Genomic DNA, 24,414 nt, shown 5'->3' on the forward strand with positions numbered 1-24,414 from the left:
GCCGCGCCTTTAAGACTCGGCTGTTCCCGGGGTCTGACTTGTAATGGGTCCACCACATTTACTGACCAAACTTGCGTTATCACGCCCTCTAGCTGGAACGGCTGATTTAGCACCCCTCTCAGCTCTTCAACCGAATCTGACGAATTTCTCGGCGGAAGACACAAACGTTTTCAAGGCACTAAAATTACGACTCCGCCTGGGTTACCGCCCCAAATAAGGCGCAACCAAATTTCTCCACCAAAGTGTTCAAAATAAAGATTTCAATGTTTGACAACTCATTAGCAGAAATTCTACATGTATATTGACTAAAACACTCAAGTACTTACCCTTGTGTGTTGTTATTTGGTATGATTGGATAAAGATGAGGATGAGTATGAGGGGTGGTTAGTGAGATGGGGAAGTGATAATGTATATATAGAGAGAGAGGGATGGGTGGGTTGCAAGGTAAGTTGATGTGAGTAAGGGCAGGGATAGGGTAGGGAAGGCAGAATGATGGGGATGTGATGAGTGGCACAGTAGGATGAGATTGAGTGCGGCTTTGCAGTAACGTTTCATGATCTACTGAGATCATTGAAAGGTTTACACCACTGCAGCCAGGTCCTCCTGACGACATCCCTACTTGTGCCCTCCTGTGCAATGAGCAACCAAGCTGCATTGGTGTCTTGGGGATGTCTCTTCTGTCCATTGGAAGGGAAGAGGACTTCTCTATGTGCTCTGGAGAGAGTCGTGGGAGAGCCTGGGTGCAGCCGTGCACCTTTGTGCAGTGCTTGTCAGTGTATGCAGCAGCTCAATGCTGTGGAACACTGACAGAACAACTGTCAAAAAAAAGTTGGCCATGGTCTCTTTCAGGAACCCATATGATGATGCAAACCGTTATGTTGAGAGGATGGGATGGAGCCGGGAGCATGTTCCTCACATGCCACAATGTCGTCCGCACCGGTCTCACCACTGTTGCCGAAATCGTGGCCTCTGTGTCTCCCCTATCAAATTCCTTTATCATTTAAAAACCTTGATTAGATCACCCCTCAACCATTTAAATTCAAAGGAATAGAAATAACCAAGATTATCCAACTTTTCTTTATAATTTAACCCTTTGAGGCCCGGTATAATTCTGATGAATCTGCGCAGTACTTGCACCAAGTCCAATATGTCCTTCCTAAGGTGCGGTTCCCAAAACTGAAAGCATTTGAGCTCATATCTAGGTTGATACTTCAATACAGTTTTGAGGGAGTCTCAGATGCTGTTCTTCAGGTGAATTGTTAAACGAAGCCCCATTTCTGTTCTGTACAGGTACATGTTAAATGTCCACAACACAAAGAAAGGAGTTCTCCCAATAACTAACATCATTAATGAACAGATTAAGTATTGTAAGGTCTTCTGTGTAGAAACTTTTTGCTCCCTTTGCTTATGTAACAACAATCACTGCACATCAAAGTCATTCATTACATATGAAGCCTTTTGAGTTGTGCTAAGCCACTATATAAATGCAAATCTCTCATTTTTTTTCTTTCAAATAAAATACAGTTTATACTGGTCACAGAATTTTTCTACAGTTAACCTTTCTCCAGTAATTGTATCCCAAGGTTAACACCCTTCTGTCAATGTCAAACTACTATGTCAGCTGTCAGTTCAACTGCCAGCTTACCTCATAAACCTGGAATGGACAAAAGCAGCAGTGCCTCGGCCAAATAATTCTGTTCAGAATTTCGGTATTGGTCGCCTCAGTGGTTCAGCAGGCTTACTGCAGTGAATAGCTGAGCGGCAAAGTTCCAGGTATGATTCTGGATCTGTCCTGAATTAGCTAATCTCTCTTGGGGTTGGCAGAAGGGAAACTACAATTGATCTTGGACACTCTGGGTTAAGGAAGGGAAAATTGGCCAGATTTCCCATTCCTAATTGCTAAGCAGTGAGCCCCTGCAAGAAATATGCATGTGTGGACTAGGCTGAGGACAGGATCAGCTTGGCTGTGATGTCTTTCTACAGTTGAATATGCTGCTGATACTCACTATCAAGGTTTTGACAAAAGAACAATGATGACTTGAGCCAGGTATCTGGATGGAGCCAACATGAAGTCAATGCTTTCAAGAGGGGAGAGAAAATGGCAGAGAAAGGTAAAAATTATTTAAAAGAATGTTTGGTCCATTTGTCTTTAATTACAGAGAGCGTGGATTTATTCCAAGGCGCTAATCTATTCTTGGGGTTCAAAAGGATCAAGTGTCAAAACGGAAAAAATGGAAACATAAGCGCTCTTCTCACATTTACAGCACATGTTTAGATCACTCTTTAATTTTATAATTTTGTCTCCTAAAGTCCCAGGTTTGACCCTTCGTCCGGGCTGAGTTATTCAGTCTCCACCCGGACAGAGGTTGGGCTGCTACAGTTGTCCTCAGTGGTCCTCAGCATTATTTTTGCAAGGGAGAGCAAATAAATCAGCCAGGGTTCCTAATCCTGATCCAGTGAAGGGTCTTCACCCTCAACAAAAACCTATATTTTTTTCTTTCAGATGCTGATGCACGTTCTATGTATTTCCAGCATATTACATCTTTATTACTGCTCCTGATTGCTGCCTGAAGGCTCCTGTGGCCCAGAAAAATGGTGGAAGAAAGGCAGGTAGATCCCAGGGAGGCAGACCATGTACCGATAGGGGATGCCCATCCCAAGCACCATCCTACACCTCCCCCATTCCAAGCAGCTCTGGTGAACCCATCTTACATTACCAGCACCTGGTGTCCAAGAGAAGATGGGAACAATGTTAAGAACATAAGAACATAAGAAATAGGAGCAGGAGTAGACAATTTGACCCTTCGAGCCTGCTCCGCCATGCATCATCATTATCATCATCATAGGCAGTCCCTCGGAATGGAGGAAGACTTGCTTCCACTCTAAAAATGAGTCCTTAGGTGGCTGAACGGTCCAATACGAGACAGCCTCTGTCACAGGGTGGGACAGATAGTCGTTGAGAGAAAGGGTGGGTGGGACTGGTTTGCCACATGCTCTTCCCGCTGCCTGCTCTTGATTTCTGCATCTTCTCGGCGATGAGACTGATCTGATGACAGAGGATGGGATGAGCTTGGATCTAGCCTGGAGGTGGCGATGGTTGAACAAGTTCCCACTGGTTCTATCTGTGTCTGCACACTCAGATGCCGAACTCCAAGCCATCGTCAACACCTTCACCAAGGCGTACGAAAGCATGGGTCTTACACTAAACATCTGTCAGACAAAGGTCCTCCACCAACCTGCCCCGCCACACGGCACTCCACCCCGGTCTTCAAAATCTACGGTGAGGCCTTGGACAACATTGACTATTTTCCATATCTTAGGAGCCTACTATCAGCAAGGACAGACATCAATGATGAGGTCCAGCACCGCCTCCAGTGTACCAGCGCAGCCTTTGGTCGCCTGAGGAAGAGAGTGTTTTAAAGACCAGGACCTCAAATCTGGCACCAAGCTTATGATCTACAGGGCAGTAGTGATACCCGCCCTCCTATATGACTCAGAGACGTGGACTATATACAGCAGACATCTCAAAGCACTGAAGAAGTACCACCGCTGCTGCCTCTGCAAGATCCTGCAAATCCACTGGGAGGATACACCAAGTTCTCGCTCAGGCCAACATCCCCAGCATCAAAGCATTGACCACGCTCGACCAGCTCCGTTGGGCGGACCACATCATCCACATGCCCGACATGAGACTCCCTAAGCAAGCGCTCTACTCGGAGCTCCGACATGGCAAGCGAGCCCCAGGTGGGCAGAGGAAATTATTCAAGGACACCCTCAAAGCCTTCTTGATAATGTGCAACATCCCCACTGGCATCTGGGAATCTCTGGCCCAAGACCAGAGATTAAGGGTTACGGGGAGCGGGTGGCTAAGTGGAGCTGAGTCCTCGGCCAGGTCAGCCATGATCTTGTTGAATGGCGGAGCAGGCTCGAGGGGCTAGATGGCCTACTCCTGTTCCTAATTCTTATATTCTTATGTTCTTATGACCGCCCAAAGTGGAGGAAGAGCATCCGGGAGGGCACTGAACACTTTGAGTCTCATCGCCGACAACATGCAGAAATCAAATGTAGACAGCGGAAGGAGCTTGCGGCAAACCAGGCTCCCCACCCACCCTTTCTTTCAACCACTGTCTGTCCCACCTGTGACAGAGACTGTAGGTCCCGTATTGGGCTGCTCAACCACCTGAGAACTCACTTTAAGAGTGGAAGCAAGTCTTCCTCGATTTCAAGAGACTGCCTATGTTGATGGCTGATCTGATCATAGGCTTAGCTCCACTTCCCTGCCCGCTCCCCCATAACCCTTTACTCTCTTATCGCTCAAAAATCTGTCGATCTCCACCTTAAATATATTCAATGACCCAGCCTCCACATCTCTCTGGGGCAGAGAGTTCCACAGATTTACAACCCTCTGAGAGAAGAAATTCCTTCTCATATCAGTTTTAAGTGGACGACCCCTTATTCTGAAACTATGCTCCCTAGTTCTAGATTCCCCTGTGAGTGGCAACATCCTCTCTGCATCTGCCTTATCAAACCCTTGTTTAAGGTCAAAAGTTGTTAAAATCAATGGTAAAAAGAAAGACTTGCATTTATATAGTGCCTTTCATGACCACAAGACATCTCAAAGTGCTTTGCAGCCAATGAAGTACTTTTGGAGTGTAGTCACTGTTGTAATGTGGGAAATGCGGCAGCCAACTTGCGCATAGCAAACTCCTACATACAGCAATGTGATAATGACCAGATAAACTGTTTTTGTTATGTTGATTGAGGGATAAATATTGGCCATGTCACCGGGGATAACTCCCCTGCTCTTTTTCGAAATAGTGCCATGGGATTTTTTACGTCCACCTGAGAGGGTAGACGGGACCTTGGTTTAACGTCACATCCGAAAGACAGCGCCTCCAACAGTGCAGCACTCCCTCAGCACTGCACCTAGATTTTTGTGCTCAAGTTCCTGGAGTGGGACTTGAACCCACAACCTTCCGACTCAGAGGTAAGGCTAGAAGACTGTAAACTGCTTAGTAGAAAGTTCAGCAATTGTTCCTCAAGCTTGGGTTGAGCATTATCGGAACAGTATCGAAGGCCAGGGAGAGAGAGGTCAGAGTGGGACAGAGAATTAAAGTGGCAGTCAGCCAGAAGCTCAGGGTCACAGCTGCGGACAGAAAGGAGGTGATCAGCAAAGCAATCACCCAATCTGTGCTTGGTCTCTCCAATGTAGAGGAGACTGCATAGTGAGCAGGCTTGAGGGGCTGTATAGCCTACTCTTGCTCCTATTTCTTATGTTCTTATGTAGGTGCTCTTCCCTGCCCATGGCGGAAGAAACCTCCTCAGGACACCAACGCAGCTTGGTTGCAGATTGTACAGGAGGACACAAGCAAGGATGTCATCAGGTTGAGCTGGGTGCAGTGGCGCAAACCTTTCAATGGTCTCAGTAGATCACGAAACGTTACTGCAAAGCCACACTCAACCTCACCCTGCTGTGCCACCCATCACACCCCTATCACTTTGCCTTCACCACCCTACTCCTGTACATCCTTACTCACACCAACTTATCTTGCACCTCCACCCATCCCTCTCTCTCTATCTACATTATCACATCCCCATCTCACTAGTCACCCCTCACACTCACCCTCATCCTTGTCCAATCATACCAACTAACAACATACAAGGGTAGGCACTTGGATGTTATTGCCAATGCTGATGTAAAGTTTCTGCTAATATGTTGTCAAACATTGAAATCTTTATTTTCAGCACTTTACCCTTTGGAAGTGGCTTAGTAAGTTACAATGAATAGTGAGACATACCGATAGCACCCCCTCCTCCTCCCCCGCCAATGGTGATGTGTGTGAAAGGAATGGCTTGGGCTTTATGATCTTGGTGTGGGGTGGTGCCAATCTGGCGCATCATGTGGCAGCCAGGATGTGCAGCATCAAGTGACGTAAATGTAACCATGGTGAGGCCAAACCTGCCGTCCTGTCTCACCCTGGCCGTTCCCCCTGGTACGGCCCTCATCTTCACTCCCTCAAGTCCAAGGGGCGCAGACTTGAATGGATATGGCAGCCAACTGGTTTAACCATTCACCGCCAGATCTGGCTGGACCACATAAAGCATTATTGGGTCCTGCTCTCATCTGCCAAATTGCTCACTATTCCAGAATCATTCTGGAATGTAAAGATAAAAGCTGAATTCTATTCTCTGCTGCTAGCCATCTACTTCAGCCTTCTCTCCCCTGTCCCCTCCACCCTCACCTCCGACAACAAGTGTGAGGAGCTCATGGACTTCTTTGTCTCTAAGATTGAGACCATCCATTCTGCTGCCTCTGTCTCTACCCTTCCTTCCCCTAGCCCACCGGGCGAAACTTCCTCTAAGGACCTCCCCTGCCCTAGCCCTGACCTCACATCTTTCTCCAGTTTCTCTCTGATTGTCCCTCTTGACCTTTCCGAGCTCATCTTGTCAATGAGACCCACTTCCTGCTCCCTCGACCCTGTTCCCACCAAACTGCTGACCACCCAACTTCTGTTTCTGGCTCCCATGTTAGCTGACATTGTTAACGGTTTTCTCTCCTCAGGTACTGTCCCCCTCTCCCTCAAATCTGCCGTCATCACCCCTCTCCTCAAAAAAACGACCCTTGACCCCTCCGTCCTTGCAAACTACCACCCAATCTCCAAACCCCTTTCCTCTCCAAAATCCTTGAGCATGTTGTCGCGTCCCAAATCCGTGACCATGTTTCTCACAACTCTATGTTTGAATCCCTCCAATCAGGTTTCCGCCCCTGCCACATTACTGGAGGAGCAGTAATTTTCTCCAATTAATTATTGGGAAGACCGAAGTCATTGCTTTTGGTTCCCGCCACAAACTCCGGTCCCTAGCCACTGACTCCATCTCTCTCCCTAACATCTGTCTGAGGCTGAACCACACTGTTTGCAACCTTGGTGTCATATTTGGCCCTGAGATGAGCTTCCGGCCACATATCCATGGATGTCAGACAAGCAGTCTGACAATTTAGGGATGGTGGAAGGGTCGAGAGAAGTGAGGTAGAGCTGGGTATTAGCAGCGTACATGTGGAAACTAACGCTGTGTTTTCCAATGATGTCATCAAGGGGCAGTATGTAGATAAGAAATAGGAGGGTGCCAACCAAGGATAGATCCTTGGGGGACACCAGAGGTAACAATGCGGGAGCAGGAAGAAAAGCCATTGCAGGTGATTCTCTGGCTATGATTAGATAAATAAGAATGGAACTGGGCAATTGCAGTCCCACCCAGCTATCCACTCTGTTACATTTCTTCTGACTTTGCATTCCCTGACCTTATTCATTAGTCTATTATGTGGTACCTTATCGAAGACCTTTTGGAAATCTAGATAATTTACATCTACTGCACTATCCTTGTCTACTCTCTCTGTTACCTCTTCAAAGAATTCAATGAGTTAATCAAGCAAGACTTTCCCTTTTGACATCCATGATGACTATTAATTTTTATATTTTTGGTTTCTAGCTGACTTCAGAGTGGCAGGAGGTGGAAAAGTGGGCTCCCACAAAATTCAGTGCTGGGAACAATGTTGTTCATAATTTATATTAACGATTTAGACTTTGGAATCTAAAACATAGTTTTTAAATTTGCGGATGACACCGAATTGGGGGGGACAGTCAATACTGAGGATGACTGGAACAAATTACAAGAAGACATTAATAAACGTGCAGAATGGGCATATATTTGGCAAATGAATTTCAGCACATATTATCACAGGTATTACATTTCGGTAAGAAAAATATGGAGGTCACATTGGAAAATAAGGATCTAAATGGGGGAGAAGAGCAAAGAGATCTCAGAGTACATATGCACAAATCACTAAACGTAGTGACACAGGTTAATAAGGCCATAAAAAAGCAACCAAGCACTAGGGTTTATTTTTAGAGGTATAGAATTGAAAAGTAGAGAAGTTATGCTAAACTTGTATTGAACCTTGGTAAGACCACAATACTCCATTGTGTATAATTCTGGTCACCATAAAGGCACTGCAGAGGGTGCAAGAAAGATTTACAAGGTTAATACCAGAAATGTGAGGTTATAACTATCAGGAAAGGATGAACAGGCTGGGGGGGGGGGGGGGGGGGAATTGCCTTGCTCCCGATTGGGGGCAGTAACCTTCTGGGGCTGGGACTTCCTGTGCCCAGCGCAGAAGTTTCACCCCTGCCGCGGAATTGCCCTTACCGTCCCTGAAAGGAAGCTTCCTTTGGGGGCGGTAACCGGGGCGCTGCTGGTGCATTGAGGGAAGCGCTACACGGAAGCTCCGCATAGCGCTAATGCTCTTCAACTCGATTAAAGGGGAGGGTCGGTTCGCACTCTGCACATCCTCTGATGACCTCCACTGGGCCACTAGGGTAGCGTGCGACTGGGCCAGCAGCCGGGTACCGAGGATGGAGTGCCGGGCTGGACCACGCTAGGGCTGCCATGGTCAAGCCGACCCAAGAGTTGCCAGACAAAAAAAGATGGCAGCCCGGGGCGTTGCGGGCCTCCCCTTTAAGGAGCTCCCCGAGAGCGGTTGTCCGCCAGCGTCGCGACCCGCGAAGCTTGTATTGACATCTGTCTATGCCAGCCTCGAGGCCCATGGGGCAATTTCCTCCGTGGGCTATTAAAGGGTTGACATAGGGGTCGCTGTGATGACATCATCACCGTTTGCGCAGTGGCCTGGGGTGCTAACCACAGGGTGCGGCGTGGTGCTGCCGGGACAGTGCCTCCCAAACCTCCGGGGCAATTTCCCGGGAGGCGGTAGCGCCCCCGGCTATAAAAAAGGGCAATTTCGCCCCCAGAGTATTTCCACTTGTGAGGAAGAGAAAAACTAAAGGCTGTCAATATAAGATATGCACCAAGAAATCAAATAGGGAATTCAGAAGACACTTCTTTATTCAGAGAGTGGTGAGAATATGGAACTTGTTACCACAGGGAGTGGTTGAAGCGACTAGTATCGATGCATTTAAGGGGAGGCTAGTTAAGCACATGAGGGAGAAGGGAACAGAGGGTTATGCCGATAGAGTTAGATAAGGAAAGACAGGAGGAAGCTCGAGTGGAGCATAAACGCCGGCATGGACTGGTTGGGCCGCATGGCCTGTTTCTGTGCTGTATATCCTATTTAATCATAAAGACCCTGAAACCACATTCCTTACTAGATTAACATTAATTGGACAGAGAGATATACACTACAAAACTGCATACTTTTCTCTAGGCCATCTGTATCAGATTTATATACACATCCCACCGTGACGCCATGAACTCTTAGCCCAATAGTCTAATGCGGATTAACACATTAAAAAGTTAAACAAAGAGGGATTGGATACCATATTCCAACATTGCTGCCAGAATTAAATTCCTTTCCCTCCAAACTTTTCAGCCAACACATGCAAATCTAAATCAACCACATTAGCACAAGTTTTAGATTTTCCCAAATAATTTTCAGTCACAGTCCGGATTGATTCCAATCCAGATTATTCCAGTTCCAATTTAAAATTAAGATTAAAACTAGGAATTGATAATCCCACTTCAAGTAACATAACATCATAGCATTTCCTTGGTATCAAACTCTCTGATTAAGCATAAGCCATGATGCTGAATCCCAGTTAATTAAATTAGGCTGAATTGAGCTTTGAAATACAATATAACGTGATCATTGTCATCATCAGAACATTACAACATAATATCAGCTTATCTGTGTTAACCTTTTTACTTACCAAATTGAAAACAATGTTTTGCTTGCTGAACTTTCCAGACTTTTCTGTTTCAGTTCAGTTTTGATACGTACCTCAGTGTTTATAGTTTCTCTGTCATGCATCCTCTGCTTGGTAGGTCAGAGTTGCCAAACCTCCAGTGTGACTCTACTCTCGGTTGCTGTAATGTACTATTTTTGTATTCTGTTGATCCAATCTGAAAGCTGTACACCAGATACACGTGTTCCATGAAACATCCAAAACACGTGGATCAAAACAGAGCCTCAAAGGTCAAACTGTCAACTGAACTGACATGGGGATATCAAGCTGAGAAACAATCATGGCATGCTGTGCTTTCTTGTCATATCCCATCTGAGATTACACATTTTTATCCAGATCCGTTTCATAGCTTTTGCAATGTTGCACAGTAGCTTGACATTGCAGAAGCCATTGCAGCATTATTGAGAATATGTTACTCTTGAATATTGTGCCAGCATTCAATGATTTAAAGCACACAAACAATATTGATGTTTATTATGAGTTCCATTTTTTTCTAAATGGATCAGTGATTTCTGTGTGGCTGATTTTCCTGGTTAGTAACTTGTTGCGGACAGGGAAGGATTATTTTGCGGTGAGCTGTTCCACTGGTTTCGCTTTACAGCCATGCCATTTCTGGGATTTTCTACCAGAAATGATGTTAGGTGTGTTGTATTAGGAGTGATTAATTGCCTTAGTCAAAAAGGTAATTTTTTTTTAATTGAATTACTTTTTTAAAATTCCTTCAGCTGACGTTGCCTGTCACCCTAGGCTGTCACATGTGTGGCAGTAATCAGATGCCACACCAAGTCCAGGGACAGCCCTACACATATAAGTTACCCTGACCATGGAAATAGGCTTGGGTTCGGGTTCCAGGCAAAGACCAGGCAGAAGTCCCACCTCCTAAAGTTCTAATTCCATTATACCTGACAAGAAAATCAGCCCTTTGTTTTTTTTAGTGATTTATTTTTGATTTTATGAAAACAGAAACTTGTACTTTAAACGAACACAGCAGAAAAGTTACAAACATTGCGTAGAGCAAAACTCATAGGTGGTAATTTCTTTAACTCAATCAAAAAGCTCCAAAGGGCAATAGAAGACTTACAGTTTAGGGAAGTCCTACGGCCCAGTGGACCTTTTGCTCATATTGATGTCAATGCTACTGAGGCTCTTCCATTATGTGTTAGAGATACGTGGGTAACAAATCTGATAGTGACATTAGTGTGTGGCAGAACTTCTCAGGGAAGATTTCACACTCTTGGAATGTGAGAGCAAGTTCTGGAACAAGAGAAGTCAGCACATCCACCTCAACCAAAATGGCACTAATATCCTTGTGGAGAGGTAAATAGTGCAGCAGTGGGGGAAGCTTTAAATTCATATGACAAGGAGATAAGTAGAGAGGGAGAGCAGAAGATTTAGCTGAAAAGAATGCAAAAATATTACCAGACGAGAAAAAAGCTCACCAATAGTGAAAGATATATTTTTTTTACATCACTGTTGTAGAAGGGGCTAGGGATATCAAAAAGTTAATTAAAAAAAGCTTGGACAAAGAATAATGGTCAACATTCACAATTGAGTAGTAGATACATGAATACACAAAGTAATCAAAATCAAACAGGAAAGATATGACATAGTAACTAGAATGGGGGCATGACTTAGTTTTGGACAGAACTAGGAACTTAATAAAGAAAGAAAGAATGAATCTGCATTTATACATTGACTTTCATGATCTCACAACGTCTCAAAGCACTTCACAATCAATGAAATGTAGTCACTGTTGTAATGTAGGGAAATGCAGCAGCTGCTTTTACACAGCAAGATCCCACAAACAGTAATGAAGTAAATGACCATATAACCTGCTTTTGTGGTGTGGTTGATAGATCAATGTTGGTCAGGACACTGGGATATTCCCTGATCTCCTTCAAATAGTGCCTTGAAATCTTTTTCCCATCCACTTGAGAGGTCAGATTGGGTCTTGGTTTAACATCTCATCCAAAAGATAGCATCTCTGAACAATGCAGTACTCCTGCAATACTTCACTGAAGTGTCAACCTAGATCATATGCTCAAGTCTCTGGTGTGGGGCTTAAACCAGCAGTGAGAATGTATTAATGGATATCTTAGTGGTTACCGTCACAATAAAGGGATTGTCAGTCAAGCGGCAATAACTCCTCTTACGATTCACGCATAAGTGGTTTTTATAATAACAAGCTTTATTATAGTGACTGATTTAGTTTTGCATTTATATTAAATTACATACAAATATTATAACCTGGTTCTCAGGCTCCAACTACCTTGAGAACGTTCTCTGACCCAGGAGACCATACAAATCCTGGAGTGAGCAGTTCCTGGCCTCCAAGCCCTTCGTGCAGCTGTATGACTTTGGACCTTGAGAACAATATCTTTACAGGGGACATGGTTCTATTCTTATATTATAATACAACCTTGGTCTGTGCTCACCTAATACAAAGGGTGCACGTTTAGCTGAGGCAGCATTTTTAGATGTTTACCCAGCTTCTAATTTTTCTGCCTTTGCCTTTGTATTACAAGCTTTGTTGAAAATACAATAAATGCTTCGGCAAAATGTTTATCCCGTTCCCTAGATCTGGAAGTTTTCATTCTCTGCTCTTGCATTTCCAAATTGTCTATTGTTTATACATAGATATAGGATTAAGATTTCCTTTTCTTTCACATTTGCTCTACGACTAAAAATGCTAAAAGAAAGGAATGCTGAGATTTATTGACTTTTTTAAAATCATCTTAAAATATTCTAACAGTGTGCTACCACTGAACCAAGGCTGACACCCAATACATCGGAGTTCAACAGCGGTGTTAGTAAAGGATTTTATCATATTACTAGAACACAAGAATGTTCTACAAAGTTGCATTTGATGCAACCTATATGAATAGAATTAAGGAATATGAAGGGAAATGGTTCAGTTATATTGGTGTACAATACAGGCCACTCAACAGTGGAGATGAGATTGAGAATGAGATCTGCAAACAGTTCAGAGAGGTACCCAAGAGCAACAGAGCATTGATATTGGTTAATTCTAACCATCTCAAGATAGGTGGGAATATATCTACTGCAGAGATTCTAGAGGATTATAAGAAGTGCAGGAGTGCAATTAACAAAGATATCAGGAAAGCAAAGAGAGAGCATGAAAGAATGTTGACAAGTAAAATCAAGTAAAGATGCTTTATAAATACATTAAGAGCAAGAGGATAACTAGAGAAAGAGTGGGGCCTATTAGAGACCAAAAAGGAAATCTGTGTGGAGGCAGAAGATATGGGTATGATTCTTAATGAATACTTTGCATCTGTTTTCACAAAAGAGAGGGGTGATGCAGACTTTGCAATGAGGAAGGAGGCGTGTGAAATACTAATGAGATAAACAAAGTGAGAGAGGAAGTATTAAGGGGCTTAGCTGCATTGAAAGTGGGTAAATCCCCAGGCCCGGATGAAATGTATCCCAGGCTGTTAAGAGAAGCAAAAGAGAAAATAGCAGGGGCTCTGACCATCATTTTACAGTCCTCCCTCCCTACAGAGGACTGGAGGACTGCTAATGTTGTACCTTTGTTTAAAAAGGGAGAAAGGGATAGACCGAGTAATTACAAGCCTGTCAGCCTAACCTCACTGGAGGGAAATTGATTGGAAAAATTCCTGAGGGACAGGATAAATCCTCATTTGGAAAGATCTGGATTTGTTAAGGGAAGATCATGATTGAATTTTTCGAGGCGGTAACCAGGAGGGTCAATGAGGGCAGTGCGTATAATGTAATGTATATGGATTTTAGCAAAGCTTTTGATAAGATCCCACATGGCAGAGTGGTTATGAAAGTAAAAGCCCATGGGATCCAGAGCAAAGTGGCAAGTTGATACAAAAATTGGCTCAGAGGCAGGAAGCAAAGGGAAAAGGCTAATGGGTGTTTTTGTGACTGGAAGGCTGAATCTAGTGGAGTTCCGCAGGGCTCAGTGCTGGGTCCCATGCTTTTTGTGGTGTATATCAATGACTTGGACTTGAATGTTGGGGGCATAATTAAGAAGTTTGCAGATGATGCTAAAATAGACTGTGTAGTCGATAATGAAGAAGAAAGCTGCAGATTGCAGGAATATATGAATGTACTGGTCAGGTGGGCGGAACAATGGCAAATGGAATTCAATCCAGATAAGTGTGAGATAATACACTTGGGGAGGTCTAACAAGGCAAGGGAATATACATTAAATGGTACAACACTGAAAAGTGTAGAGGAACAAAGGGATCTTGGAGTGCATGTCCACAGATCCCTGAAAGTAGCAGGCCAGGTAGATAAAGTGGTAAAGAAGGCATATGGAATACTTGCCTTTATTAGTTGAGGCATGGAATACAAGAGCAGGAAGGTTATGCTTGAACTGTATAAAACACTGGTTAGGCCGCAGCTGGAGTACTGTGTGCAGTTCTGGTCACCACATTACAGGAAAGATGTGATTGCACTGGAAAGGGTGCAGAGGAGATTTACAAGAATGTTGCCTGGACTGGAGAATTTTGGCCATGAAGAAAGATTGGAGATGTGGGGTTTGTTTTCTTTGGAACAGAGGAGGCTGAGGCTGAATGAGGTGTATAAAATTATGAGGGGCCTGGATAGAGTGGATAGGAAGGATCTGTTTCCCTTGGCAGAGGGGTCGACAACCAGGGGACATAGATTTAAAGTAATTGGGGGGCGGTTTAGAGGATATATGAGGGGAAATTTCTTCATCCAGAGGGTGGTGGGGGTCTGGAACTCACTGCCTGAAAGGGTGGTAGAGGTAGAAACCCTCACCACATTTAAAAAAATACTTGGATGTGCACTTAAAGTGTCATAACCTACAGGGCTATGGACCAAGAGCTGGAAAGTGGGATTAGGCTAAATAGTTCTTGGTCAGCCAGCGCGGACACGATGGGCCAAAATGGCCTCCTTCCGTGCTGTAAATTTCTATGATTCTATGATTCTATGTGGTCAAAGTAGGGAAGGATTTTTACAATGCATCCAGGGCAACTTATTCTTTTAAGGTGAAAATGGGGTGCATCAAATATTGATGTTAGTAAAGGGTTCTATAAATTAAAATATGCAAATAAAAAGAGCTGCACATGATAAAGCCAGGACTAACAATATCAAAGAAAATCATGAGGAGTATAGAAAGTGCAGTGAAAGCTACAAAGGAAAGTTAGAAGGAATAAAAGGGAATATTTACTGGTCAGGGAGAACTCTGATGCTCTTTGTGGTGTCCCTACACCTTGCTTCTGAATCAGACGAGGCATCTACTGCAGACACGGTCACAGCGTGACCTTTCTTTATTCCCAGGACCAAGAAGTGATGACCCTGCGTGGGATCTCCCTTTAAATACCTGAGTGCCCAGGTGAGGAGTGTCTCCCACAAGTTCACCCCCTGTGGTCAAGGTGTGCATTTCCAGGACATATATACAGTGTACAGTGTGGTTGCATAAAGGTTACAGTTACATGAAGGTTACAGTTGTATGAAGGTTGCATACATGACATCACCTCCCCCCTCACGTCTTTTTGTGTCAAAGGTTAAGTCTTTCAGGTGGTCGACGCTCTCTCGTGGAGCGCCACAGTTGGGGCTCTGGTGGCTGAGCCTTGGCATGCATATCTGTCACCTGAGGTGATTCCGGCCTGTCCGGGCTGGCCGCAGGGACTGTGCATGTTGGTGAATGTCCTTGTTGCTCGTCCACTGGCAGTGGTGTGGGTAACATCTCATGCTCTTCCTCAGGTTCCTCAGTGTCTATGCTGAACCTTTTCTTTACTTGGTCCAAGTGTTTGTGGCATATCTGCCCATTGTTGAGTCTGACCACTATGACCTTATTCCCCTCTTTGCCAATTATAGTGCCCTCAAGCCACTTGGGTCCCAAAGCATGGTTAAGAACAAATAACGGGTCATCAATTTCTATACACCTCCTCCTTGCGTTTCGATCATGGCACTTGGTTTGGGACTGGTACTTGCCCTCAAAAATGTCTGCCAGGGCTGGATGAATGAGGGACAGTCGCATTTTAAGCGTGCATTTCATGAGTAGTTCCACTGGCGGGACTCCCGTGAGCGAATGCGGCCGGGACCTGTAGGCCAGCAGGAGGCGTGATAGGCGGTGCTGAAGGGAGGGTCCTTGGATACGGAGCATGCCCTGTTTTATGACTTGGACCACACGTTCCGCCTGGCCATTGGAAGCCGGCTTGAACGGCGCTGTCCGGACGTGTTTGATGCCATTACCCGACATAAACTCCTGGAATTCATGGCTGGTGAAGCACGGGCCATTGTCGCTGACCAGAATGATGGCAAGCCGTGGGTCGTGAAAACCGTGCACAGACTTTCCACTGTGATGGATGTCGTGCACGAGTTTAATATGATGCACTCGATCCATTTCGAGTATGCATCGATAACGATCAGAAACATTTTTCCCATGAACGGGCCCGCGTAGTCTACGTGAATATGTGACCATGGCCTGGTGGGCCAGGGCCACGGGCTGAGTGGGACCTCCCTGGGGTCATTGCCCAGCTGGGCACATGTCGTGCACCTACGAACCCAGTGTTCCAGGTCTGAGTTAATACCCGGCCACCATACATGTAACCGGGCAATGGCCTTCATTAGCACGATGCCAGGGTGCTCGCTGTGGAGTTCCCTGATGAATGCTTTCCTTCCTTTCTGGGGCATGACTACCCAGCTGCCCCCTAGCAGGCAGTCAGTTTGGATGGAGAGCTCATCCATCCGTCTGTGAAACGGTCTGACCTCCTCGGGCGCCCAATCCCCAGTCAGAATACATTTCTTTATCATGGATAGGAGGGGGTCTCTGTTGGTCCAGATTTTGATCTGCCAGGTTGTGATGGGGGACCCTGCGGTGTCAAAAGCCTCGACGGCCATGACCATCTCAGCGCTTTGCTCTGACGCCCCCTCATTGATGGCCAGTGAAAGCCTGCTGAGCATGTCAGCGCAATTCTCGGTGCTTGGCCGGTGCCGTATGGTGTAGTCATACACAGCCAGCGTGAGAGCCCATCGCTGTATGCGAGCTGACGCATTGGCATTGACAGCCTTGCTGTCGGAAAACAGGGATGTTAACGGCTTGTGGTTCGTTACTAACTCGAACCGCCTACCGAAAAGGTACTGGTGCATCTTTTTCACAACATAAACACAAGCGAGTGCTTCCTTTTCGACCATGCCGTATCCACGCTCTGCCTCGGAGAGCGACCTGGAGGCATAAGCCACCGGTTGGAGTCAGCCATCATCATTACTCTGCTGCAACACGCACCCAACCCCATAGGATAATGCATCACATGTTAAAACCAGTTTTTTACAGGGGTCGTACAAGGTCAACAGCTTGTTAGAACAAAGGAGGTTCCGCGCTCTATTGAAAGCCTGTTCTTGACCGTCCCCCCAAAACCATTCACAAACTTTATGCAAGAGCACGTGTAACGGCTCCAATAATGTGCTTAAGTTCGGCAGAAAGTTCCCGAAGTAGATCAAAAGTCTAGGAATGATCGCAACTCCGATGTGTTGCCAGGCCTGGGCGCCCGACGGATCGCCTCCGTTTTAGCTTCGGTGGGCCGGATCCCGTCTGCAGCAACTCTCCTGCCCAAAAACACACACTTGGGCTTTTTCAACTGCAAGCCTACCCGGTCCAGTCGGTGTAGCACCTCCCCCAGATTTTGGAGGTGTTCCTCGGTGTCTCGACCCGTTATTAGGATGTCGTCTTGGAATATGATTGTTCCAAGAATGGATTTGAGCAAGCTTTCCATGTTCCTCTGAAAGATAGCGGCCACCGAACGAATGCCAAACGGACACCTGTTGTAGATAAATTGCTCCTTGTGCGTCGTGATAGTGGTCAGAAGCTTGGATTCTTCAGCCAGTTCCTGAGTCATGTAGGCCGAAGTGAGGTCCAACTTGGTGAACAGCTTGCCACCTGCCAGCATGGCAAAAAGGTCCTCCGCTCTCGGAAGTGGGTATTGGTCCTGCAGTGTCACTCGGTTGATGGTGGCTTGTAGTCACCACAAATCCTGACCGAGCCTTCCGCTTTGAGAACAGGAACGATGGGGCTTGCCCAGTCACTGAATTCAACTGCCGAGATTATGCCCTCTCTGAGCAGCCTATCCAATTCACTTTCAATTGTCTCACGCATCACATACGGCACCGCTCTGGCTTTGTGGCGCACTGGTCTGGCGTCCGGGGTGATGCGTATCACTACTTTGTGCCCTTGAAAGTCCCGACACCAGGTTGAAACAGTGCCCCAAATTTCTGTAGGACTTGTGAGCATGAGCTTCGCTCCACAGATGAAATGGCCTGCACATCCCCCCATTTCCAGTTCATCTCGGCTAGCCAGCTCCTCCCCAAAAGTGTGGGGCCATTTCCCGGGACAATCCAGAGTGGCAGCCGGCTCTCTGACCCATTATGTGTTACCACCAAGTTTGCACTGCCTAGTACTGGGATGATGTCTTTGGTGTACGTCCGTAGCTGCGTGTCAATGCGTTCCAGTTTTGGCCTGCTAGCTCTGTGTGGCCATCGTCTCTCAAATTGTTGGGCACTCATAAGGGACTGGCTGCCTCACGTGTCCAGCTCCATGCGCACCAGGATGCCATTCAATAAAACTTTCATCATCATGGGTGGCATTTTGGTACATGAGCTGTGGACGTCAGCCACATGAACCCGCTGAACTTCAGCATCCATGTCTTTGCCCCAAGCATCATCCTGCATTGCAGACCCCTCATCTGGTTCCTCTGTCTCATAGATTAGCCTCGCTACAGCCTTCCTGCACATTCTGGCCAAGTGTCCACTGATGTTGCAATTCCTACAGATAAATTGCTGGAACCTGCAGCTTTTCGCAGTATGTCTACCCCCACACCTCCAGCATGAGCTGAGGTTATTGTTAACAAAAGGGCTGTTACCAGGCATTCCTCTCTGATTGTCCCTTTGGTTGTTTCTAAGCGCTCTGATGGTGGGGTGTCAATGGTCCCATCACGGGATGCATTGTTCCTCGAGATGGCGTGAATTGCCGATCCCCTTTCCATTGTCCCTGTTGCGGGTCCACCCCAGAGTCTGTTGCTGCCTGGGCGGTTTCAAAATGCCCTTGCCTGCCTGCGGGGTCCCGAGCCGCGTTCACAATGTTAACTCCCTGGTCCATCATCACGTTGGAACCAGAGCTGCGCGGGTAAATTAGCTTGGTCTCCTCTTCCCCTGCCATGAAGGTCTGAGCTATCAACGCCGCCCTTTCTAAAGTCAAGTCCTTGGTCTCTATGAGCTTTCTGAAAATCCCGGCATGACTGATGCCCTCAATGAAGAAATCCCTTAACATCTCCCCCCTGCAGGCGTCTGTGAACTTACAGAGACTGGCCAAGTGCCGCAGGTCCGCAACGAAGTCCGAGATGTTTTGTCCCTCCCGACTCCGGTGTGTGTAGAACCGGTGCCGGGCCATGTGTACACTACTCGCCAGTTTGAGATGCTCACTGATCAGCTGGCTGAGCTCTTCGAAGGACTTGTCCGCCGGCTTCTCGGGTGCGAGCAGGTCTTTCATCAGCGCGTACGTCTTTGGTCCGCAGCTGGTCAGTAGATGCGCCCTCCGCTTGTCAGCTGCTGCCGCTTCCAGCCAGTCCTTTGTAACAAAGCTCTGCTGGAGTCTTTCCACTAAGTCATCCCAGTCCTCACCCACACAGTAATGTTCCTCTGTGCTACCGGTGGTCATCCTTGTGGTTCGGTGATTCCCGTTTCTCGTCGCCAAATGTGGTGTCCCTGCACCTTGCTACTGAATCACACGAGGCATGTACTGCAGACACGGTCACAGCGTGACCTTTCTTTATTCCCAGGACCAAGAAGTGATGACCCTGCATGGGACCTCCCTTTAAATACCTGAGTGCCCAGGTGAGGAGTGTCTCCCACAAGTTCACCCCCTGTGGTCAAGGTGTGCATTTCCAGGACATATATACAGCATACAGTGTGGTTGCATGAAGGTTACAGTTACATGAAGGTTACAATTGTATGAAGATTGCATACATGACACTCTTCTTCAAAATTGTGCCATGGCATTTTTTACATCCACCTGATCTGGCAGACAGTTTAATGTCTCATCCGAAGGACGGCACCTCCAGCAGTGCAACACTCCCTCATTACTGCACTGAAGAGTCAGCCTAGAGTATGTGCCCAAGTCTCTGGAGTGGCAGACCCATAGACTGTACCTCGAGGAGCGGTGGACTGTAACTGGAGGAGCTGTACCCCCAATCATTTGGGACTCGTATGCGCCCCCAGCAGCCAGAGCCTTAAGAAGGACTCCCCGCACACCATGGCCAAAAACACCGTGGTCACCAGTGCTCCAATTTAAATTGTTCAGCCCCGGGAAAGAGACCAGATGCAAAAGGGCACCTAAGGTCAGAGACCAGCCCGTGAGCAGGGACACCCAGCCGGTAGCCTCGGGCAACGAGGGACCCTCAGAAGAGATAGCGGTGGACCAGCCACCAAGTGGGAGTCCCCAGCCCCTGGCCCTCGACCAGGCAGAACAACCCCCAGGGGAAGAAGCGAACAAGGCAGTCACCCGCAAAGGAGCGGTGTGCTGCACACCAGAGGGGACATTCCCCCGATAGTGTGGGACTCGAACCCACCTCCGATCAGGACACTCCGGGTCCGGCGGTGCAGGCCGACCTATTACCGACCTCGCTGGACACCCAGCGCAAGAAGAAGAAAGAAAGAAGGCAGGAATTAACCTGGCCACCCGGAGACGGGTGGCAGATGTACATATATAGCAATATGAATTTAAGAATGTTTAGTAGTAATTTAGAGTAATGTAAGATTATGTGTGATATAAGTATATATGTATTACTTACTGGGGTAAGGAAAATAATCTACCTGTGCAGCTATTTAAGAGGGAGTAAGAAGAATCTACTGGTATGGCTATTAAGGAAGCATCGGTAAGATAAGAGTAAAACGGTTATGAGATAAAAGTTAGAAGCAGACATGAGTCCACAAGGAACAAAATAAGACAGCCAGTCAATTAAAGACCATGAGCCCAAATTGGAATTCGGTCACCTTTGTCAAGCCAGAGAGCTTTCTCAGGGCTGGACAATCAGTTTATGTGCCCCTACAGGAAAGAGGATGCCATGAGAAGGATCCTGTTCCTGCTCGCCCTGATAAGGATGAGCAGCGGCGACCGAGCAGACGTGGAAGAATCCCTAATTTACGGGTGTTCAGGAGGATGAGCACCGATCGTAACCGCCGGAGGTGGCACTCGCCATTTATGCCCACAAGGGAAGGTGGCCAGGGTGGCTGGGATTTAATTCTACCCGCTACTCCAACCAGGAAGGTTTTACCTATGGGGAGGCCTCAGTTCCATGCCCCTGGATTACGGATTATCGCTGCCCGAGTCAGTGTTACAGAAGGAAAACGTGTATGTTTAACTTGCAACGGAAACATTCCCCTGGGAAGATGGTGGTGGCTCAGAAAACTCAGCAAGGATGCATGGGACCAGGAATCGGACTGGGAAAGACTCGGTAATGACACGTACCGCACCATCACAGGGACACGGGGAGGAGTAAAAGTGTGTTGGGACAAATGGTGGGAATCCGAACAAGGAATTTACGTTTGCATATGGGGATCAGAGAATATTTGTCCCGCAGGCATATCGATCGCCTTCGCCAGGCAATGGCAAGATGAAGGGGAAGCGATGGGGTGGGATTCTAGCCTACACGGGTGTGCAGTCCCACACTCCCCACTCCCAGTTAATGTCACCGAACTAAGAGCACACATTAAGAAACCCCTGCCCACAACCCCGCCAATATGCACAGTAATAGAAAGGTGTCCTACCACCACCAAGGGACCTGGGATCGGATTAGTATTGGTACCGACTGAAAAAGTTTATACCGGGGGTACATTATGCAGTAGTTTCAGTAATTTTAAACCTTACGGAGGTACACCTACCTGCACTGTGCCCGAAGGAAACAGAGCTGCTATACCAGGTCCTACTTAGAGATATGTTCAAGAAATTTTGTGAGTTAGACTTTGGAAATGTAGACAAAGCAGACCTATACACCCTAAACGCTAGGGACACCATGGGCTCGGGAGAACCTAGAAGGGGAATCATAAACAATGTTTTCACTACCTACAATACAGCATCCTCTGTAATAAATAGCCTAGATGACATAGAACTGCAAACACAGATAAACAGTTTAAAGAACCAATTGAGGAAAATCCTGAAACAAGAGAACACAGTAGTAGGCTCAGAGCTACACGAGGACCAGGCTATGACTGTCCATTTAAAAGAAATAGTGGCTGAGCTGGAAAAACATGCACAGACAGTGAATGCACTCATATGAGAAGATAGAAATACTTTGGACCAGGCTGCACAGAACGAGGTGTGCGTGCTGTATGGGGCATGGTTGTTGGGCGAGGACCGCAACAACCTGGAGGATTTAAAACAAGATTTAGTCCCCTCTTGGCTTAGGAACAAGCACCTCACAGCCCTCTATCCCTACAGCAATTCACTAAGCCCGTACCAGCTCCGCCTAGCCTCTGAAGCCTATCCTGTCCCAGTAGACTATGGGGAATCTAACCACACTATTATGGGGATAGTATTAAGGATGCCGGTCATGGGTGGGACAGCCCGACCTGCATCGGTATACCGGGTGGAGAACATTGGAGTTATTCAGGGAGGTGCCCACATTCGTTTTGCAGCGGTCCCACCCTATATCATAAAGTGGGAGCACGCTGTAACGGGTACTGACCTCTCCGGGTGCCGGAGCCGGGGTGCACACATAATACTGTGTCCCCAGTACTTGAGTGCCCATTCGGAGTCACAGTGTGGGTTTAAAGCTGCTGGTGCACAGCCTGTTAACTGCACCATGGAGGTAATGGTACCAAACCACGTCTCTCCACAGATAGCATACACAGGGGGTGGGACATATTGTGTCACCACCAGTGCGCCCCACTACCAACATGGACACTTCTGGTGTCTGGTAAGTGACAGCAGTTTTTGCTTCAAACCTGAGGCATCAGTTCAAGTGGTCCAGGAACGGATTGTCCCCATTCCTGAACCCTCCACTGTCCACCTCACTGTGAAGGAAAGCATTACAAACCTGCAGGATTATGTTGTACACTTTGGCTATGCAATTCCCCCTCTACCCGAACATCTTACCGCTCTGCTAAAAGCTGTAATAATCTCACAAAAACACTTCTACACTCTAGAACAGAAAACAATTGAGATAGGGAAAAAGATTCTCATGATCACCATTCCGCCTTGGTGGGACCTTTTCAGAAATATAGAAGTCCCAGTCTGGATCCAAATCACTTCCCACACTTTAGTCATCTGTCAACTCGCGATTATTCTTTACTTATGGTATCTCATTTGCTGAGTGAAATGCAGAGGCCGTCAAATCAAGCACCAAAGGGTGCTGTACACTCCTTGGCCGAACTTGGGAATCGCACAGGGAGGGGTGAACCATACTACAATGTTTAATTTGTGTCTGATTTTACCTGCTGTAAAATGAAAAATATCGATTATTGTAAGAGTATTACTTAAAATGTGTTCGATTATGAACCTTTATTTTACTGAACTTAAAATGTGTTTGACTATGGACCTTTATGTTACTTGAGAATGTATTTTGACTATGTACCTTTATTTTTACTTTACTTAAACTGTGTTTGACTGTATACCGTTATTTAACTGTGAAAACTGAGTAAAGGAGGGGCATCGTATCTCCTCTATGCTGTAACCGAATTATAAGTTTGATTCGCCTGTAAATTGCATTGCATTTCAATGGGGGATGCATGTTAATGTTTAGCTAGTGTAAATGAAGGGAAGGTTGACTCTCGGGAGCATGAATTTTGCTTACCTTGACTGACACTCAAGAGTGTGGAGTGTCAACAGGGGGGACAGAAAGGATGCAAAATTCACGAGACCCCCCCCCCCCCCCCCCCCCCCCCGTGTTTGGGCTCATTCGAAAGGAAATTTAATTTGGGACTATCTACTGGAAAGTTTGGAAAGTGCTTATGGAAGAAACTACAAACTTTAATCGAATTTTGGATTTTAAAAGACAGATTCAAGGCTGTGGGTGGGCCTAAAGAACTAACAGGAGACAACTTGATTATTGGACTTGTCTGGGTGTTGGGACTAACGTAACTTGTCTGGAGAAATGGGTATTCGAGAATCCTTCTCCAAAAGAGACATTAACATTACAACAAATAAGCCAGAGATAGCCAACCATCAACATGAATCTGGAAAACCATTTCAGCATATAAGAACATAAGAATTAGGAACAGGAGTAGGCCATCTAGCCCCTCGAGCCCCAATCCATCCTGTATGCGACAAACTAAGTACAAAAGGACATTGCGATTACCAAGCTAATATTTCCATCAGGAAACAGTTTTCGAACATCAACCCACCCAAAACTTATTAACTTTTAATGAGCCTGCCAAAATATTACAAAGAAGAGTCAAGCCCACCAAATTTAAACAAAGAATTCTGAACTGATTTGGCGCGAAGATTAGAACAACTCAAACCGTATAACTGTCCCCTGTTTGAACAGAGGTTAGGTTGCTAGGTAGCTACAAAGTTGCTACTACCTCAGGAGACACTGGATGACATACTTTGCCATACAACTGAGACCACGCTTGTGTCATCAACAAGGAGAGAAACCAACGTGACAGTTGTAAACTAACTTCTCTAGCCTCGAAGTCCTGAAGTCCTGAA

General features: G+C 46.3%; 2 protein-coding genes across 4 annotated transcripts in view; one reads left to right on the forward strand and one right to left on the reverse strand.

The window, feature by feature from the left end:
* lrrc2 (leucine rich repeat containing 2) overlaps positions 1-9,823 on the reverse strand; it is a 136,533-nt gene extending 126,710 nt beyond the window's left edge. For 2 of the 3 annotated variants that reach the window (XR_011593421.1, XM_070881946.1), the window contains exon 1: positions 9,720-9,808. Coding sequence is in view for 1 of the 3 variants with exons in the window: in XM_070881947.1 (XP_070738048.1) it covers positions 9,720-9,820 (101 nt within the window). In the remaining 2 variants the exon portion in view is untranslated. Of the gene's footprint in view, positions 1-9,719 lie in introns of all 3 variants that reach the window. The other variant, XM_070881947.1, reaches the window with a different exon arrangement.
* Positions 9,824-12,599: 2,776 nt separating this feature from the next.
* LOC139229076 (cryptic protein-like) overlaps positions 12,600-24,414 on the forward strand; it is a 37,323-nt gene continuing 25,508 nt past the window's right edge. Inside the window, exon 1 of the mRNA XM_070861071.1 lies at positions 12,600-12,909. Within this exon, the coding sequence (XP_070717172.1) occupies positions 12,600-12,909 (310 nt within the window). The remainder of the gene's footprint in view (positions 12,910-24,414) is intronic.

The sequence above is a fragment of the Pristiophorus japonicus genome, chromosome 1, assembly GCF_044704955.1.
Source record: "Pristiophorus japonicus isolate sPriJap1 chromosome 1, sPriJap1.hap1, whole genome shotgun sequence".
NCBI lineage: Eukaryota > Metazoa > Chordata > Chondrichthyes > Pristiophoridae > Pristiophorus > Pristiophorus japonicus.